At 41.4% G+C, this 18,338-nt stretch overlaps 2 protein-coding genes across 7 annotated transcripts in view; one reads left to right on the forward strand and one right to left on the reverse strand.

The window, feature by feature from the left end:
• SH3GL3 (SH3 domain containing GRB2 like 3, endophilin A3) overlaps window positions 1–1,512 on the forward strand; it is a 56,344-nt gene extending 54,832 nt beyond the window's left edge. For all 3 annotated transcript variants that reach the window (XM_072934143.1, XM_032750281.3, XM_002199124.6), the window contains one exon: window positions 714–1,512. In XM_072934143.1, the coding sequence (XP_072790244.1) occupies window positions 714–919 (206 nt within the window). In that variant the 3' untranslated portion in view covers window positions 920–1,512. The remainder of the gene's footprint in view (window positions 1–713) is intronic.
• An 803-nt stretch (window positions 1,513–2,315) lies between these two features.
• Window positions 2,316–16,736, reverse strand: LOC100232247 (lamin-B3). 4 transcript variants are annotated; one of them, XR_012057645.1, is made up of 13 exons: window positions 16,055–16,732; window positions 12,120–12,276; window positions 11,249–11,374; window positions 10,189–10,359; window positions 9,181–9,306; window positions 8,840–9,060; window positions 7,921–8,146; window positions 7,045–7,152; window positions 6,087–6,203; window positions 5,889–5,990; window positions 5,688–5,758; window positions 4,385–4,416; window positions 2,316–3,875 (listed from the first exon to the last, which is right to left on the reverse strand). XR_012057645.1 is itself a non-coding variant. In XM_012572442.5 (12 exons), exons 1-12 carry the CDS (start codon window positions 16,405–16,407, stop codon window positions 3,803–3,805), a joined length of 1,812 nt encoding a protein of 603 aa, XP_012427896.4. In that variant the 5' UTR covers window positions 16,408–16,736; the 3' UTR covers window positions 2,316–3,802. The 4 variants fall into 4 exon arrangements, 3 of the variants coding, with proteins under 3 accessions (XP_012427896.4, XP_072790243.1, XP_030137092.3); XM_012572442.5 differs by lacking the exon at window positions 5,688–5,758 and having other exon boundaries at window positions 16,055–16,736; XM_072934142.1 differs by lacking the exon at window positions 4,385–4,416 and having other exon boundaries at window positions 16,055–16,731.
• Between the last annotated feature and the right edge of the window lie 1,602 nt (window positions 16,737–18,338).

The following is an 18,338-nucleotide window of genomic DNA, read 5'->3' on the forward strand; positions in this document are numbered from 1 at the left end:
CCACATACTGTATCAGAAAACAGTTTTCATCCCTAAAGTAATTTGACAGGTGAGGTGCCTTTGTTCCTACCATAGCCTTTGCCTTAGCTCAGATGGAGGATGTGTAAAATAAAGGAGTGGAGCACACAAGCTCAGGAGCAGTAACCCAGAACTGTCACTGCTCAGGTGAGGATGGAACTTTATTACTCGTGCCATGGCATGTGTGGTGTGAAAATCCAGGAGTGTGCCTCAGGCTGCAGGGCTGTTTTTATGGACAGACCAAGAGCCCCTGCCCCCTGGTAGGTGTTCCCACACCATCAGTGTGCTGCAGTGCCGTTTGTTTAAAGATTTTCTTGTCATTTCCCCTGTTGACTTTTCTGCTTCCTCAAGTCCTGCCCTTCCGATTCCTCTGGCAGCTGCTTCACAGAGAGCCCATGGCTTTTGACAACTGATTACTCAAACCCTCAGTTGGAGATAAACATCCTTTTGAGAGGGAAGGCAAGTAGGAATGAAAGAGGAGTAGCATCTGAACTTAAGGGACAATTATGCTTTAAACTTATTATCACTAATCTCATATTTTATATGTAGAAGCACCAGATGTTAATGAATAAAAGCAATGGAAAAGCTGTTGCTGACAGCAGGGCTACAATTTTGACCCCTTGCTTTGTGCTTAGTGGCTGGTGGGATGCTGGGAAGCTCAATTAATGTGGTTGTTTTTTCTGTCACTGGGGCAGGTTCTTCAGTGCACATGGATCAGCCTTGCTGCCAAGCTCTGTATGACTTTGAGCCAGAAAATGAAGGCGAGCTTGGATTTAAGGAAGGGGACATCATAACTTTGACCAATCAGATTGATGAGAATTGGTATGAGGGGATGTTAAATGGAGAGTCTGGCTTCTTCCCCATTAATTATGTTGAAGTGATAGTTCCCTTGCCTCAGTGATTGTGTCATTCGAGCTGTGAACATGATTTCATGACTGAAATGGATTCACAAATGTTCTGTCAGTGTGGCATTCTGTGAAAGCCTTGCTATTTGACTGACTTACTGACTTTTGTATGCGTCTTTTTAAAATGTATTTATTTTATATTCAAAAATATTTCACCTTCCCTGATTTGTCAACCTGCAAAAAAACCCATACCCAGTTTTTTTGCTTTGTGCCTTGAAGATCACTGTATGAAGTGTTTACTGGTAGCTCACTGTTGCTCCAAAAATGCATTTCCTTGCTATTATTGTATGTGGGTTTTTTTTATCTTTGGCTGCAATGATTTTACTATTTGAAACCATTTTAAAAAATACTGTTAGTGAAGCTAACTGTAACCAGTTTCTAAGTTAATGATGTCCTTGAGCTGTTTTCATCTATCACACCATAATTTATTGTGAACAAGTTAATTCATCTTTTGCATTGTATGTTGACAAAAGGCAAAGTGGTTGTTGTCAATATTAAGATGATGTTGTACTAAGTACAAGTTCTCTGCGTTGAAAATTGGTATAATTTACTGACCAAACTGAATAAATATTTCTGTGGGATAAGAAAAGTGGTTGCTGCTTCTGTACTGATGGTTCTGGCACTTGTTTGAGCAGGAATCCACTTTTGCTGAATAGATGGGCTTTCGGTGTCAAAACCAATGCATTAATAAAATATTAGTTTTATGACACCTCTGCACTGTAATTTTAATAATCTTGATACTTCCCTATTGATTGTTTAGCATTTATGTCTGTTAAGATATTTTTCTAGCAGAAGGAAAAGAGAAGTTCCTTGGAACCAAGTACAAACTGCTCCCAGTTCCATAGGGTTCGTATAGAACTCCAGTGAGAGAAAAGAGTGAGTAGCACTGGTGCCTACAGCACACAAATGAGAAGTCAATACATTTCTCTTTCTTATATTAAGTTGAAAGTGATGGAAAGGAGAAAGAGAAGAATAGGCAGCAATGGAAAGACATGTAATAACTAAAAATATAACAGAAAAGCCTCAAAATTAAGGAAGAAGTCTGGCATCAGAAGTACTTATCCAAATGCAGATAGAATCTGCATTTGTTTTTGTCCATCTCCTGCTTTGCTTAGTAATGTAGTAGTTACCAAACAAAGTGAATAGCTGTGGAGGAAGATGTAGTTTTTTGTCACTTGCTCTCCATAAAAGACAAATTTATGAGAAGGGAGCTGAATTCGTTACAGGGAAGCTGTCTACTGAAGATTTCCCTTAAGCTCATAGCAGTTTAACTCTAGTTGAAGTAAGTGATAAACAGGAGAGCAGAGTGCATTGCCTAAGGTTTCTTCACTCTGCAGTCCCCTAAATCACCAGTTTTATTACTTCAAAGTCTTTTGAACCACTCAACAGAAATCATTGAACATATAGACCTTTATTATTTAATCTGCAAATATTTAAATCCAAGACTGCTTTTATATACATGAAAAATATCTTTAATAGTTAAAAAACTTTTAAGAAATAAAGATAAATACAGCAAAGTTAGAGCAGCAGCTATTTCTATTGTTTGAGATGGAACAAGAATTTGGATCTGCTAAAATCCAAGTCTTAAACCAGCATCTGCTCTTGATGTCTCAAAATTAGAATTTTTAAATAATATAAGAGTTTAAGCTAGCATAGGAAAACTTCACCTTAGCATCCTAACACAAAGCAGGTCTTGAATTTGGAACTGAACATTTTGGCAAGGTAAAAGATGGTGAAAACGTTATTCCAGCATTGAGAGAAAGCTGCAGGCTCAGCTGCTCCCCTCCTGCTCTCAGGTGGAAGTTTACTTCATGTGGCTCAAAGCCCTTCCTTTCCCCCAGGTCCAGCAGGAGAGACAGAGTGACTGCAGTGCTCCCGAGGCTGACTGTTCCCTCCTGAGGGTTCCAGGACAGCATTCCATGGAGCACAGAGCTGCCAGAGTGACAGGGAGCTGCACACTGGCCCATAACCAGTTTACCCCACAGCTGCAGCCTGCATGGAGATTTAGCACATAAGGGCTCCAAAAGCAGTGACTTTGTTGTGTTTTTCACTACAGTTGTGCTGTCTAGTTTTGATTTTTGACTTGGCATATTTTTCTTTCTAGCCCCTTAAAAAGCTGTTGGGACCAACAAGCAGTGCCAGCAGCACAGGGCACAGTACCTGCTCTGTCAGAATGAGATGCTTTTTCACATTTTCAGGTTACATTTGTCTAAGTTAAGGCTGGCACAGCTCTGCTGTGATACACTGTACCTAGGAATATACAATACTGAAACAGGAACTTCCAGATGCTAGACTATAGAAACAGTACATTTAATAACAGGCAGGAATATTTTTGACAACTTGCTTTTAATTCTGAAGTGTTTCACTCTAGGAACTGATCCAGACCAGTTTTATGTATCTCTGAATCAGGATCTGAGCAGGAAACATTTCAGACCACTCATCACTCTTCATGACAGTGTCTTACTGCAGACTTGCTCAAGGTGCAAGGGTGTGATCGGTCCCATGTTTCCTGCTCAGGCTGGAAAGAGAAATTACTTTTGGAGAACTCCATGTCAGAATATTGAGAAAGCTGAGGCAGCCTCATGTTCATTGTCAAGTATTTAACATCCTTCTAGGGCACATGTTTAGAAGCTTTGTAAACTCTGTACCCTTCTCTGTTTCAGCAGGTCACAGAAACCAGATCCTTGCATAAAAGTCAAAAACTTCACATGGAGCTTGTATTCTACTTTGTATCTGTGAATCCAAGGCCAGGGTCCAGTATCAGAAGGCAGGAAATTCCATCATGTTATGGACAATGCTTCTCACAATGACATCAGATGAAACATGTGAGTTCCAAAGTCCAGATATGACAGATGATATCAACACAGATACAGTCTGTGTCACCTGGGACTGAGAGGTGTTTTCAGATGATTGTCCACATTACATGACAGAACAGCTGGGATCTTCATTTTGCTGCAGAAAGAAAACATTAGGCTGATTATTCCTTGCTAGTTACCTACTTGATCCTCATATAGGCAGGTAGGGTTTTTAGCACTTTGTAGATTTCGTTACTTATTAATAAAGCAAAGCAGATTTTCAATAGGCAGTACATGAACTGTGCTACACAAGTCTTTAAGTCCATGCAATACAGGACCCTGTGCCTTCCTTAATGAAAGGCTGTCAAACTGCCCATCACTACCTCTCTTCCCAAGCATCAGAACCTCTGTGACATGCAGATACATGCTGCCCTTGTTAGGATGGTAAAAGCAGAAGCAAAACATTGAAGCACTGCTTTCCTTTAAAGCACAGCATGCAGTCTTCCCATTATTTTACTGCACACAAGTGAACTTCTGTTTACTAAGCCATGTCAGTACGACCAAGGCAGCAGAAGCATATAGGTACTAATGTCAAAAGTTTGACAGGAATTCAGCAAACAGGAATAACATTAAAATTTGATTGGAAATATTAGAATCGATTCTTACCATAAATGGCACACAACTGTATTATAAAGTTGCTGATAAAAAAAAGATTAGAAGTGTAAAGAAAAAAGTTACTTTTGCTTTCCATCACTGATTATTAAACAAGTGATGTAAGTAAATTCAAAAAATGCCTTTTAAAAGAAAAAGAAGCCATCTTTGAGGAGAGGCCCTACTCTGAGTATGAAAAGAAGCTTACATCACTAAGAGCCCAAAGGACAGAACAGCATTATAGACCTTCTCAATCGCCTATTTAACAGGGTCTAACCATCCTTCAGCAAGACTGAAAATATTACAAGAATGTACAGGCAAGTCAGGAGACTGATAAATATCCTTTAAGCCAAATGGTATTGTAGCAACAGATATTTACCTGAATTTTCTGTTTGAAAGAACAAAAAAACAAACAAAAAAAAAAACAGCAGGCAGTAACTGCCTCTTCAGGTACATTTATTTTTTTCGGAAAGACTTAGTAAGGTACTTTTAAGTTAGTTTTCAGAAAGATACATTATGCAAATATCTAGGAAATAGTGGGAGCTTTAACCTAGTGCAGTAAGATGCAACTCCTCCTTGTAACTGTGTAGGATCAGTTTTAAGAAGAGCTGAAGTAGCTGAACATTTGTCAGCAGGAAGGAGAGAGTTTTTAGCTAAGCACCCCCTTGCTCTCAGGCTTTGGAGTTTGTACCATAGTACTGTTTCAGGTCAAGACACTAACTTGAATCAAGTACAGTCTATAATTGTTTGGTTAGGACAACTTAAAGCCCTCATATTAGTTGGTTTAGACTATTTGAGCAATTGACGATAGCTAATAATATATCAAAGTACAGTAGGAGCATCCAAAATGCATCAGTTCAGACTTGTATTATGGTCAGTCAAGAGCCATTTGAAGAGGCTGGATAGTCTTGCACAGGTTATTACACCATGCAAGTTGGTAGCCAAAAGTTTCTAAGTATACTGACCTTCAGTTCACACTGAAATTGTCTTAAAAGAAATCTAGGAACACCGTAGTGTCAGGTCACTTCATCCCACAGAAGTAGTTAGTGTTTGCATTCTGTTCTTGGGATGACAGCTTTAATTCACAGTCAGATATTTAAATGAAATGGACATTAAAGGTTGTATTTTCAGTGTGTCAGTAATAAGATAGCAAACAATTCATGCTACAGTTTGGTCATACTCAGAGAATAAGCAAAACTTCAGTTGTATTTCTGATGCAAAGCCATGCAAGCTACATCCTACATGGGAAAAGAGACTGCAGCACTACTGATGAAGCAAGTTTTCTATGAGGTGACAAACCTGATTCTCACCATCTCACCTGCTTAAGGATGATCACAGGAACCACTATCATGAAACCAAACAACATTTCTTTTTTCTTCTTCTTTTGGTCTGACATCAAGAAAAACATTAAGAGTTGCAGGATATGAATACTTGAAGAAGTATTTTAATTTAGTAAGGAAAAGAAATTGCCATTGACTGATTCTGCTGACAGCATCTATTTAAACTTTAGGCATCTTACCTGAGATGCAAACTCTGCTTCACTTCCAGTTATTTCACCATAATCATCATCTTGCTCACTTTCTTCTCTGGGTACAAGCATTATCTTCCTCTCTGCAAGTTCCTACAATACAATTGAATTGCCACCAACACCCCACAGGAATTAAGCACAAACTAATTTAGCATTAGGACAGTAGAAGCATTTTATTATTTCACTTACCTCACCATCATCTGTAATGAGTGTAACACCAATATTATCTCCAGTTCCCCAAGACTTCTGAGACTTCCAGACCAGATCACCAGGACCAGGGCTTACACCAGCAGCTGCACCCCAGATCTGCAATACATTTACAGTGAGCATCTGAAGAATCTTTTTCTATAGTGAGATTACGATACAGTCTAACATATATAATCATTAAGTATTTTAAGATCAAAGACATCCAGTAGGACAAACTGAAGCACTGTAATTCCTAGAAAGTTAGTTCTTTTCAGGACTACCAAGAATGGTTGGTAACGTTTTTCTAGCTGAAGATTGTAAAACTGCAGAAAAGGCTGTTAACAGCTTCTATCCAATGCAGAGGTAGCCCTGCGTGGCCACTCAGAACATTTGAGTCACAGAGCCAAGCCACAGTCACAGACATGCTCAGGGCAGCAACTGTGTGTGCAAGAGCCTCTCACCTGGAGTCACTCACTGATCTCTTGAACAAACTCCTCCACAGTTTGGAGTAGCAAGTGTAGAGTTCAGCTCTTTGATCACCATCTACATGTACCTAGAGTATGATTTTAGAGCTAGTATTTCTCTTAGTACTACAAACCATGACCTCAGCACTGCTGACCCACAATAGGCTGAAGATTTTAGCAAGAGCCTGAGTCTCAGCACAACTTTTATCAAGTCACAGGAGTATGGGAAACCCTGAAAAAACCTAGAATACAATGTTTCTGTTTACAGTTAGAGCACACTCCAGTCTGGGGTAATCCAAGTTCAGTCCAAGCTTTAAAGGAAATGCAATTAGCATTTCAGATCAAGTTGCTTAGGATTTTCCCCCTATCTACACATAAAATAAGAGCTTTAGTATCTATTTGGAGTATCTATTTAGTTTCCCATATCACAGAAATCTCTACTGAACATCTAACATAAGAACAGAGCTCTGAGGAAGTTTTACAAACCCAATACCTACTGTAACTTCTTGGCCTGCCTGAAGAGTGAACCTTGAAGGAAACTTGTAAGTAACATCTGCCACAGTTCCAATACGTCGTCTCAATACCCAGCCATGTAGAGACTGATCCTGTAGGGCAAGAAATTTCTCTCAGCATTACACACCAACACCATATAATTCAAGCACAAGGTTCTTGCAGCCACATTTACATTAAAGTTTCCCTATGTTGTCTCCCTATACTTTAGGGTTAATCTTCACCAAGTTAAGCCACACCTATTCTTACCTTCCATCAACAGGAGGGTCACAATAGTCTCTGCCAGGGAGATTCTGATAAAGGAAGTTTGCCATGGCCACCTACCAACTATATCTATATATATATATATAGATATATATAAACACCTTAAAATTTCATGGGTCATTCTGTATTTCAGGCTGAAATGGCTAAACTAAAAGCCATATGTTTGAAATCCAGATGATGAATTCTAATAGTTCTGGATTTGCAAACTAAGCTAGTGGAAGAATTAGCTAATTGGCCAGACAAACCCTCTGCATCACCAACTCTATTCAACCTTTTAGCTGTTTTAAGTATTTTCAACTAATATAAAGCCATCTTTATCCAATTTACTAGAGCACCCTATTTAGTTCATCAAAGGTGAGTAGTACTTCTGGTAGTGCTAGCCTGAATCTGATGACAAACCTCTGAAGGTGTTTGTTTCTGCATAATAAAGGCTCCTGCACCTCCACCCAGAAAGCACCTCCCAGACAGCCCTGGAACAGAGCACCAGCAGTACCAAAAGGTCTGTCACTAAGCTAAAGCTTAGTCACTAAGTCTGTCACTAAGCTAAAGCCATCCCCGAGCAGTCATACATTGCAATGCAGACTCGAAAATGGAAGTACCTCATCAGAGTGATTTTTAAGCCTGACAAATTTCCCATCTGCATCAATCTCTTCAATAGATATATTTCCAGTAGCTGAAACATGCTGAATAGTCTTAAGTGCAGCACTATGCTCCCTCTTTTTGGTTTCTTTGATTTTCCTTTTTTTCCCATACAAGTATCGTCGCCCCTGACTGGCTGCTTGAGTTGCTGTGCTGTGTGAAGATGGACTGGGTGACAGCTTTAGCCTAGAAGAGAGTCAGATAACATTCACCTGAGCATCTGATGTGCTTTGTTTCTTCTCATGCCTACCCTCCCACTACATCCAAGCCTAACAGCTTCCTATATCCAAGCTTTCCATGGGGTCTTGAATACAAAATTTTACTTTTATTGGCAAGAGTAGCTAAGTGGTTTGTTTAGTTTGGAAGACAGCCCCAGAGTTCAGAGCAAGCTTATATTGATAAGACAAGATTCACAACTGCACTAAATATTCTTTTAAAGTCTTAACAGACACAATCTTTAATGAAAGTAATTTTAAGTTTTTGACCCTTCTTAGAATGTATTGAGAGTTCATGTTCTCACCATGCATGCAAGATACCATGTCTGCATAGACAGGAGTTGATCCAAGTTCCCAGCTTCATTCAAGGGACTTGAATGCTCTTTAAGATGTAGCACAAAACTTTGAGAGAGCTGAGGAATGTTTAATGGACCTTTGAACTTTGTCAGCTGGATTTATGACATTACTTAATCTTACTATACCACATGGTAGATGTGGGATATAAATGCCATTTACAGAAGATGATGCTTCAGTAACTGAATTACTATATTGATGACATGCCTAATGTTTGTTTTGTGTTCCCCCACATTCTGAAGGATAAAGAGTTAGTGTAGAGGTCTTGAATGAAACAAGTTCTCATAATGAAGACCTTGTCATAGCCTACCTCTGTTCCTCTCCTTCCAACATCTTTCTGTACGCATTTATTTCCAAGTCTAGAGCCAGTTTCACATCTAAGAGATGCTCATACTCTTCCAGCTGTGCTTGTGCCTGCCTCTGTGCTTGTGCCATTTCTTCCTCCTTTTCAGCCATACGCCTTCGATGGAGATCACGATCGTAATCCAGCAAATTCTGTAGCTCCTGTATTCTGCTCTCCAAAGCAACATTCTAAAATTAACGGGAGGGAGAAGTAATGAAACCATAAGTGAAGATTAGAGAGAAGAGGCCACTATTTTGAATTGAGAGTAAATTAAAATAATTATAAGGTTATACAAATAAAGACAGAACCTGGCTTTGATATTGATTAACTTGAGATATCAGAGTATCAACTCTCTTCTGTGTTTCCATCAGCTCCTCCCGAGCAGCATTGGCAAACTCACTGTTCCTTGCTGCATTTAGCTGGGCATTCTCCACCTGTGGATAAGTCACTGTTAGTCCTGGGTAAACAAGGAAGGAACACCAAATCATTTTCACCTGTTACACCTGGAAATAGTTATCTTTTACTGAAGTGTGCAGATACCAATAAAGTCCAGGTCAGAAAGTTCTGTATTGCTTTCCAGGGAGGTTAACACAAGTTTGACATTTATGTCAGAAAAAAATCAGCAATAATCAGGTAGTGAAAATTTCTGGATTAGGATATTTCAGTTAGTAATGTATGAAGACTTTGTATGGATATTAAGTAAATTGATTTTCCAGAAGACCAAAGGAGAATATGTTTAGAAGCTGCTTGTCAAAGCATAGAGCTGCAGGATATTGGGTGTACAAATAAAACTATTATCACTCTTCCCCAAAAGGTCTATTATTAAAGAGTTCCTGCATCTTTACAAGCAGCATTGAATTGCTCTACAAATACCTCAATCTTGAGATATCCCATGGAAGGATAAAGTACTCCTTCAAGAGGCACTTACAGAATTTTCAGTGGAAACAGAAACACAGGCATCCAAAGGAATTCCCTGAGTTTGCATGCAAGTTGATGTGTAGGAAAAATTAGGTTTTATTCAATACTGAAATTGCTTAATATAAACATAACACACCTTGGTCCTGAATCTGTCAGAAGTCTGAAATATGATCAACTTCTAATCCCTCCCTTTATTTATACTTGAACCAGTTTTGTTTGGGATCAAATATTTGCAGAAATTCTACTGTCAAATTTGACACTGCTTTGAAATTCCATAACTTATGCCAAGAAGCTATGCAGAGGCTCCATCTATGAGCTGTCTTTGCCAGTGTGACCTTAATTATGTCAAGGTACAGAGAACGTCAGTTTTGTTTTATTGTCATCTTTTCCAAACTCACCTTTGCACTGAAGGTTCGCTCCATCTCCTCTTTGTAGCCTTGAATTTGTTCTTCATGCTGTTTTCTGAGCCCCTGCAGAGCATCTGAGAGCTTACTCTCAAATTCTCTTTGACGGCCAGATTCTACTTCTGCTATCCTGCTCTCATGGACTCTTTTTGTCTCCTTGAGCTCCTAGAAGAAATTTCTCAGAGAATAAACAAGCCAATACACTTTGAAACTGGATTTAGTGTACCAACTTCCCAAATCCTTCACTGTTGAAGCAGATTTATCATTGAGTATACAGCAATTCATCTTTATGCATATCTTATTCATCCATTAGGACGGGCACATCCACCTTGCTGCCTCACTATTGTTTTTCCACCTCACTGCCAACATTGCTTAAACTAAAATGTAGTAAATATTTAATTTGCAAGACTAGTTCTTTGAACGGGATAGATTCTATTTGGCTTTTTAACTAAGAACACATGCATATACAGTTCAGTTTCTTTAAGCACTGTTACTTCACCTATTCTTGTTTTATTAAAAAGGTAATAGCAGTTAGTTAGAAAAATTAGAATTCTCTATCAAACCATACACTTTGAGATTCCTACCAGTAAGAAGCAAGCTTGTTTACATTCATATATAAATTATTCATTTAGTCGTATGTACTGACTTCTCTCACAGACACCTCTGAAAAGTGCTAACAAAGTTGGGAACACAAGTTGCTTAAAGGAGATTTAACTTCTTCTCTTACTTTAGGTTTCAACATCTGGAATCATTTAACAGTAACTAATATATGCACTATCACTTACACAAAGTAATATATTGGGATTTCAGTTATCAATAGAAGAGCAGCCTAAGAAATTTCTCATATCCCAGATTCCTATTGGTTCTATCCAAGTCAACACAAGGTTAAGTACTTTCTTGAGCCTTCCTATTTAGGTGGGTGTTATGAGCTGATAGGCTGCCATAGGTTGCTAGTTACCTTTTTAGAAATAAAAGCAAAGTTAAGATGGGCTTTAAGTGCATCCAAGGATCATGGACACCTAAAAAGATGTCTTGTTAATAAGCTAAAACATACATCTTCATGAAGGCGCTTCTGAAATGTCATTTCTTCCTGCAAAGTTTTCATATGGTTTTCTAGGTCCACCCTCCTCAACATTTCACTGTGGAGATGCTTTTTAGTATCCTCCAGTGACAGATTCAGCTGGAAAAGACAGACAACAGGGTTATCAAAATTAAGAGGTATTTTTTCAAGTCAGGCAGCCAATTTGTTACAGGTCATTCAACAATTACCCCAGCAATCAAAACACACCAGTTGAGTGAAGTGGGTTACTCTGTGTAAAGTTCTTATGTCAGTGGGATCCAAATGCCAGCAACAGATAGAATCCTATTTAGTTTTTATGTAGACTAGATTTCCCACAAGGCAAATATAGACACTCCTTAATCCCACCAGCTAAATTTGACTCCTCAAAGCAGACTTCTGATGAATCAATTGTACTATCCATATATATTCTTCCCTTTAAAACTGTAATTATTCCAAACTTCTTGCTACTAATATAACTTTTTGACATTTAATCTTCCAAATACACCCTATGTTGACAAATTAATATACACTTTCAGTATTATACACTTCCCTGATGTGTTAGAGAATGCTTCAGGGACTATAGCAGAACATTTCATCTTGCTTTGACTTTGGAACAAGAAACATTACATCCTATGGTCATAGAATTGAAAGTACCTACAACAGGTGGAAGTTTTAAGGAAACCACCATCAGTAGCATTTGCTGTCAGCAAGTTTGTAGAAATTGTTTTTGTCTACCTATCACTGTCATAGTTACACTTGACATACTATCATTTCTCTGCTTTTAAATATCAATAACTAATTGAGGAAAATTAAGCAAAAACTGCAGGAGCAAAAGCAAAGTTTAGATTTCAACAGGAAGCCTTACACTGAGTACTTGATCCTTTAATTCACGGAGCAAATTCTCCAGAGTCCGGTTCTCATTCAGGGCTGTTGCGAGATCAGCTTCCTTCGCATTTAGCTGGGCATCGAGGTCTCTCACACGAGCCTGGGCCAGGTTTAAATCACTTTCCTTTTTGGAATTCCTACAGGAAAGAGTTTTACACTGTTAAGTGCAGCTAGCGAGGGAGAGTTTGTCCTCAACGTGTTTCCCTTCAGAGGGGTCTGTGGTTAAACACAGGAAAGGTTTGTCAGGCTCACGGTGAGAACAGAAAACAAACCAGACAGGGCCCTCCGACAAGCACCATTTGTTACACCGGAGAGATTCCTGACCCATTTTCCAGCTCGTTCAGTGCGCAGCCCAAGTGGAAGCCAGCTATTTTCCAGGGCATTCCCAGCGGGAGAGGCCCCGGCGGCACGGGGAGGGCCGGGCCGTCCCTCACGGCCGCCCCCGGCCCGCGGGAGCGCCTCAGGCCCGGGCAGCACACGGGGAGCTCCGTCCGGGGCCGCCGGCCGGCCCGGGGAGCTGCCCCGGCTCCTGCAGCCCCTCAGCCACCGCCGCCAGGGACTGCCGCCCCTCCCTCACACCGCAGCGGAGGCACAGGGACAGGGGCAGCCCAGGGCCCGGGCAGTGGGAGCGTAGGTGCCACATGGACGGCCACCGCTCTTCAGCTGCCATCGGCACCACAGGGAAGGGCGAGAAGAGCTCACAACGAGCTCCTCTTGTCAGGGAACAACTCTGTCATCATTCCCCACACTGCTCCAACTTTTAAAATCCTTCCAGTTGCCCGCCTGCTATTCAGAGTCAGAGACCCTGCTCAAAACTCGTATTTAAGATTACAAAGAGTAAAGGAAGTCCTCAATTTATTTTGGCAACACCAGTTCTGCCAAGTGGCAAAGTTGTGTCAACTCATACAATGAGTTTTCCAGTGCATAACTGAGACCTGTTGGCAGAAGTCCAAAGTAATTCTGCAGGATTGATCAGCTTTAGAAAGCTTGAACTGCTAGGAAAGATTGGAAAATACTAAGGGTTGTTTAGTCTAGAGAAGGGAATAGTGACAAGAGACAGAACAATTTTTAAATACATGAAGGACCGCTGCATAGAGTTAGGGAATCTGTTTTCCATGTCTATTGTGGAAAAGACAGGAAGCTCCAGGCTTCCAGGGAGAAATACGTGGGTTAGATGTTAGGGAGAGGAAACTGGCAGTTCACCACTGGAGTACACTGCCTGGGGGGGATATTCTGGGATCTCCATCATCTGGAATTTCAAATAAGGGTTACACAAAATCTGCTGGAAGAGATGCAGGTATGGTTGGTTCCAGCACAGGCCACAGCCACAGGCATGTGGCTACATCAGTGCTTGCTCAAGGCCTTTTCTAGCCCTGCTCTTCAGAGACATTTGTTGACTATGTTGTGCTAGAAGTTATTTATTCTTTACTCAGACTCTAAGAGAAACATAGCTCTACTAACAGTGAAAAACAAGATAACATGCTGCAGTTTCAGGTTTCTTTCTTTTCTAGGTATTAATTATTCACCTTCCTTTTGGGGTCTCTGCTACCACTACAACTTAATGTATTACATATGATATTAAGTATGTCAGTAACACTTTGTAATACTGACTGTTCCATCCTACAATAATAAAAATTTCATTCTCCAATCAAAGTATGTGCAAAACTGAAATTCTATTAGTATCTGCTTTAACAGTTCACTTTCCAATGTAAGCATCTGACAGCCAGGCTCAGGTTTCCTGGATTCTTTCCTGAAAAGTATTATTTTCAAAGAACCCTGGAGTGAGACATTTAATCTTTAAGAACAACAATTTAACAAGTCTGACTTTGACAAGAGCATTTAGTACCCTTTAATCCAGGTCTGGGGTTCAGAACACCACTTTCCACCCCTATGCAGCAAGCAGTGGCAGTTACAGTACTCTGCAACATTCCATATACCAACCATTCCAGAGCTAAGTGTGGCCTACAGACTATCAATTACAAGCAAAAATTTTGAGGCACTGCCAATTACATTTCTTTTAAATCAGGATGTCACATAGGCTTGATCTGGAGAATTTAAATATTTTTACCAAAAGATTTCAGGTGTGTTTGGAACAGACTCCAGTTTGTCAAGACCAGAGGATGTCAGTAGCAGGTACAGAATTTATTCTAACAACCTCACCTGCTACACTGTGTTTTTTCAGGAGCAAAATGCACATCCATATTCTCTGGTGCAGAAAGGATCTGCTCTTGTCTTTCTGTGTTACTGCAGTTGCTTTGACCTTCCTGAGGCTCTGAATTCAAGGAATATGCTTATCTACAATTCCTCCTCCCCAAACATCTTTGGCCTCCTTCCAGTCACCATTGTTTAAGTAGCAAGAAAAAACCAAATGGAATCAGTTTACTGTTGTCAAAAACCTTGAGTCTCTTAATCAGTGAATAATAAGGGCCAATAGTTAATGCTGTTGGGAAATTATCTGGTGACATTTCATTCTATAAGAGTTAAACAGCCACCAGGTTATTTAAAGGTTGTATATATCTAAGGACACGATACCCTCAAAGTTTGTTCCAAGTCATCTGAGACATTTGCAGTTAGGCAGCCCAGATACAACACACATTAATATTAGGACTTCAGTCTAGTCCCTTCAGAAACCAATATGCACCATGTATCACTTCCCATGGGCTGTAAATTTAATCACTTCTAAGACCTAGTTACTGTAAAGGGGAAAAAAACCAACCCAACAGTCTAGAGACTTGCATATCTGCCAAGTCTAAAGCTTTACAAATAAATCCAGAGTTATACAAACAGAAAGAGCAGCAGAAAAGTCTTAGAACAGGCATTATCCCTCTCCTCACTGTCCACGCAAGCAGCTGGTCAGATTTATGAAACAGATTTGCAAGCCAAAACCCAGCATGACAGAGACAACCCCAAAAACTATGGAGCTGAAAACAGAAGCTTACAGTAAAAACATGTTTTAGTCCCAACTAGAACAGCTTCTTGAGTCCTACTGAGTCTATGAGGAGGCAATGCTTCCTCTAGGCATTAAAAGAAGCTGATACCTAAATTTGCTCTGATGCAGGTTTATAACAAGATGTAAGGGGACTGGACATCTAAATTATTACAAGTCTATAACTGATATGGGGGTACAACAGGGCATTCATTACAGTAACTAGCAGTGCTAGCAGGATGCATATTTCTATAGAGGAAGTTTGTTGGGATTGGACACTTGTTCACACACCTCTTCTTCCTCCTGGAGGATGGGACAGAATTTATAATACCTTTGTTCAAGTTTGGTGAGCCTAGTCAAGATTATTATTCCAGCCTCGGGATACACAGCTTACAAGAAAGTCAAGCTAAAACAGCAGGCAGCTCATCTCAGACTTAAAAGCAACTAGGAAAACTTCTGAGCAGAACCAACCTGGTTCAGGTAAGTCATACTGCTCCCAGAACTAGCGTCTATCTGTATTGCCCTCTGGGCACAGTCTGAGCTAAACAGCCCAAAAAAGATGCATTCTGACTCCATACAAACACTCCTTCCACTGCTCCATAACTTTCTAGATACCTGCCATCATCTTCAGTGTTTGTAAACACAGGTGGGATGCCAAACCGATGCTGCTATGCATCCATAGCCGAGAAGGACACCCCACATTCTGCAGGAACCCCATGCACATCTCAGGCAGGTACTGATGTGACCCCACAACATCAGAGGTACTCAGCAGCATCGCCCCAGCACCTCTTCCGAACAGACATCCAAACGTCTCCTAACCCCAGAGCGCAACACCTTCGGGATTATCACGCCTGTACACCTGGACATGAAACATCACCGCGCACTCCTGCCAGAAGCATCCCCTTCCCCTCATCCTGCCGGAGCCCCGAAGCGGCGGCTCCCCGGGCTGTGGCCGGGCAGGGAGGCCCGCTCGGGGCCGGAGCACCGACCTGACGTGCAGCTGCCGGTGCTCCTCGCCAATCTTGCCCAGCTCCACCTGCAGCGTGGCCCGCTCGATGGCGATGTCGTCCAGCGTCCGGCGGGCGTCGGCCAGCTCCGCCTCGTAGCGGAGCCGCAGGCAGCCCAGCTCCCGGTCGCTGCCCGCCTGCTGCTCGCTCAGCCGCTGCTGCAGCGCCGACTTGTCGGCCTCCAGCGCCCGCACCCGTTCGATGTAGGCGGCCAGGCGGTCATTGAGCTGCCGCAGCTGCTCCTTCTCCTGCAGCCGGCTCAGCCGCGCCGGGCTCAGCGGTGACTCGGCGGGGCGGCTCCCGCCGGCCGGCGTTGGGGGCAGCGCCGTGGCCATGGCAGCTCCGCTCCGGGCCCCGCCGCCGGGCCCGCCCCGCGCAGGACAGCAGCGCCCGCCGCCGCCCCGGTATAAATAGCGGCAGCTGCGCCGGGCCGGCCGGGGTGGGCAGCTTAAAGGGCTCGGGCTGCGCCCTGCGGCCGCCCCGGCCGAGCCCTGTGGAAAACACTTCTATCTTCTCCCCTCGTCCCTCCCCACCCCGCTTTATCTTTCACATGTGCCTTTCTGCGTCTTATCAGCCCGGTGGTGCTGCCCGGGGAAGGAAAAACCTGCCGCAGCTCTGCGTTCTCACAGAGCGGTGCAAGGGGTCGGGACGAACCCAAAATCCCAGCTTTAGGAAGATGCAGGACAGCTGCAGTGATGCTCACACTCCAGCATGCTGCTGCTGCGTCAGTGCTCTGCTTGTTGTGTCTGGGATTCTTGCTGCAAATTGTTCAGCTGATGAAAATAACCGTTCTGCTCGTTGTGGGCGTTTTAGCTTTCCTGTCAGCCATCCCACTTATATAGTGTTCTGCTTAAAAGCTGATGTGTGAGCAAAAGTAAGAAGGGATGTAGGAAGAGAACCTGCACGAAGGCAAATGTGTGAAGCAACCTGTAAAGCTTTAAACTAATTACATTTAATAAAAATCAGTGTTTAGTAAGAAGGTTGCTTCAGTAGTCCTTTAGTAGTGATGTGAACAGTGATAATTGTCAGTTTTTCCCACCAGCTAATTAATTTACCCCTTTTTATTTCAATTTTTGAGAGCAGATGCTGTAGGAAACTCATTCAGTATGAGCATAAAAATCTCTGAACATTACTATAACTGTAAATTACAGTGTTTGTTGCAGCAGTTACAAGAAATGTCAATTAAGATCTTAGCTTAAGCTGTTATTTACTACACAGTAAAATAATCTTGGCATCCTCTCAGAGTTCTTTAAATATAAAGGCATATATTTATGAAGAGTGTAGGCATAAAACTAACCTCCTCTTTATAGGTGGACAGGCATGTAACATAGGAGAACAACACAGTTTGCTCCAAGAGTGTAGCTGGGGAGTTTAGAATTAAGTCACTTATACCTATGGATATGAAGGTACAGTACAGATAAGGACCTGGACGAAGGTGTGAATCCACAAAAAGGATTTATTTTTTCCTGAGCATCTTTACACATTTTTATAAAAACCCAAAACATAATTTCAAGATTCTAAAGCTATGTACAGCATGGGAGTGACATAGAGCCAGATTAAGCTCCTCTGGTTCTTGTCTGAGCAACACCACCAGGAAATTCTTTCCTGCAGAGCTGTTCCAGCATTTTATTTTGATATAATGAGTTTGTCCTTGATCGCCAATAGAAAGTTCAATTCAATAAAAATAAAAAGCATAGTTTAAATCTGAACATGTACCTCTAAGACCAAGATGTGTACATCTGAGGGTTTATTTCAGCTTTGAAACCTCAGTCCTCTACAAAGAACACTGTGATCATGTGTCATTGCCATGCTTGATCGTTGCATGTTACTGGCCAGCTGTTCAAATACATTGTACAGTTTTGGAACAGATGCAGGACAAAGCAAGAAATCTGCTATTCTAAGAATATTTTTCCTTCTCTGCCAAGGCTTTGTAATAACGCAAACAAAAACAGCTGAAAGAAATAGTTCAAAAATAGTCCGAAATAGTTTTATCTTTTGTATTCTTTACCTACTCTCCCTGTGTGAGAACAGAAGGAGGCAAATTAAGAAAAGCATAATGGAAGTCTGTTGCTGATTCTTTGTGACATTTTTTTTCTGACTTCTTTGATAGTCTGTATTGCTTAGACCACAAATATAGCTGAGGAATTCCTGCAGAGATAAGCCTGTGCCATCCTTTCCTACTGTTTCAAGTTTAAAGATATTAGGAATGTTCCAGGATTAACAGATGGGGGGGGGAGGGGGGGGGGGAAGGAACTATGGGAAAAGG

Source organism: Taeniopygia guttata, chromosome 10, assembly GCF_048771995.1.
Source record: "Taeniopygia guttata chromosome 10, bTaeGut7.mat, whole genome shotgun sequence".
NCBI lineage: Eukaryota > Metazoa > Chordata > Aves > Passeriformes > Estrildidae > Taeniopygia > Taeniopygia guttata.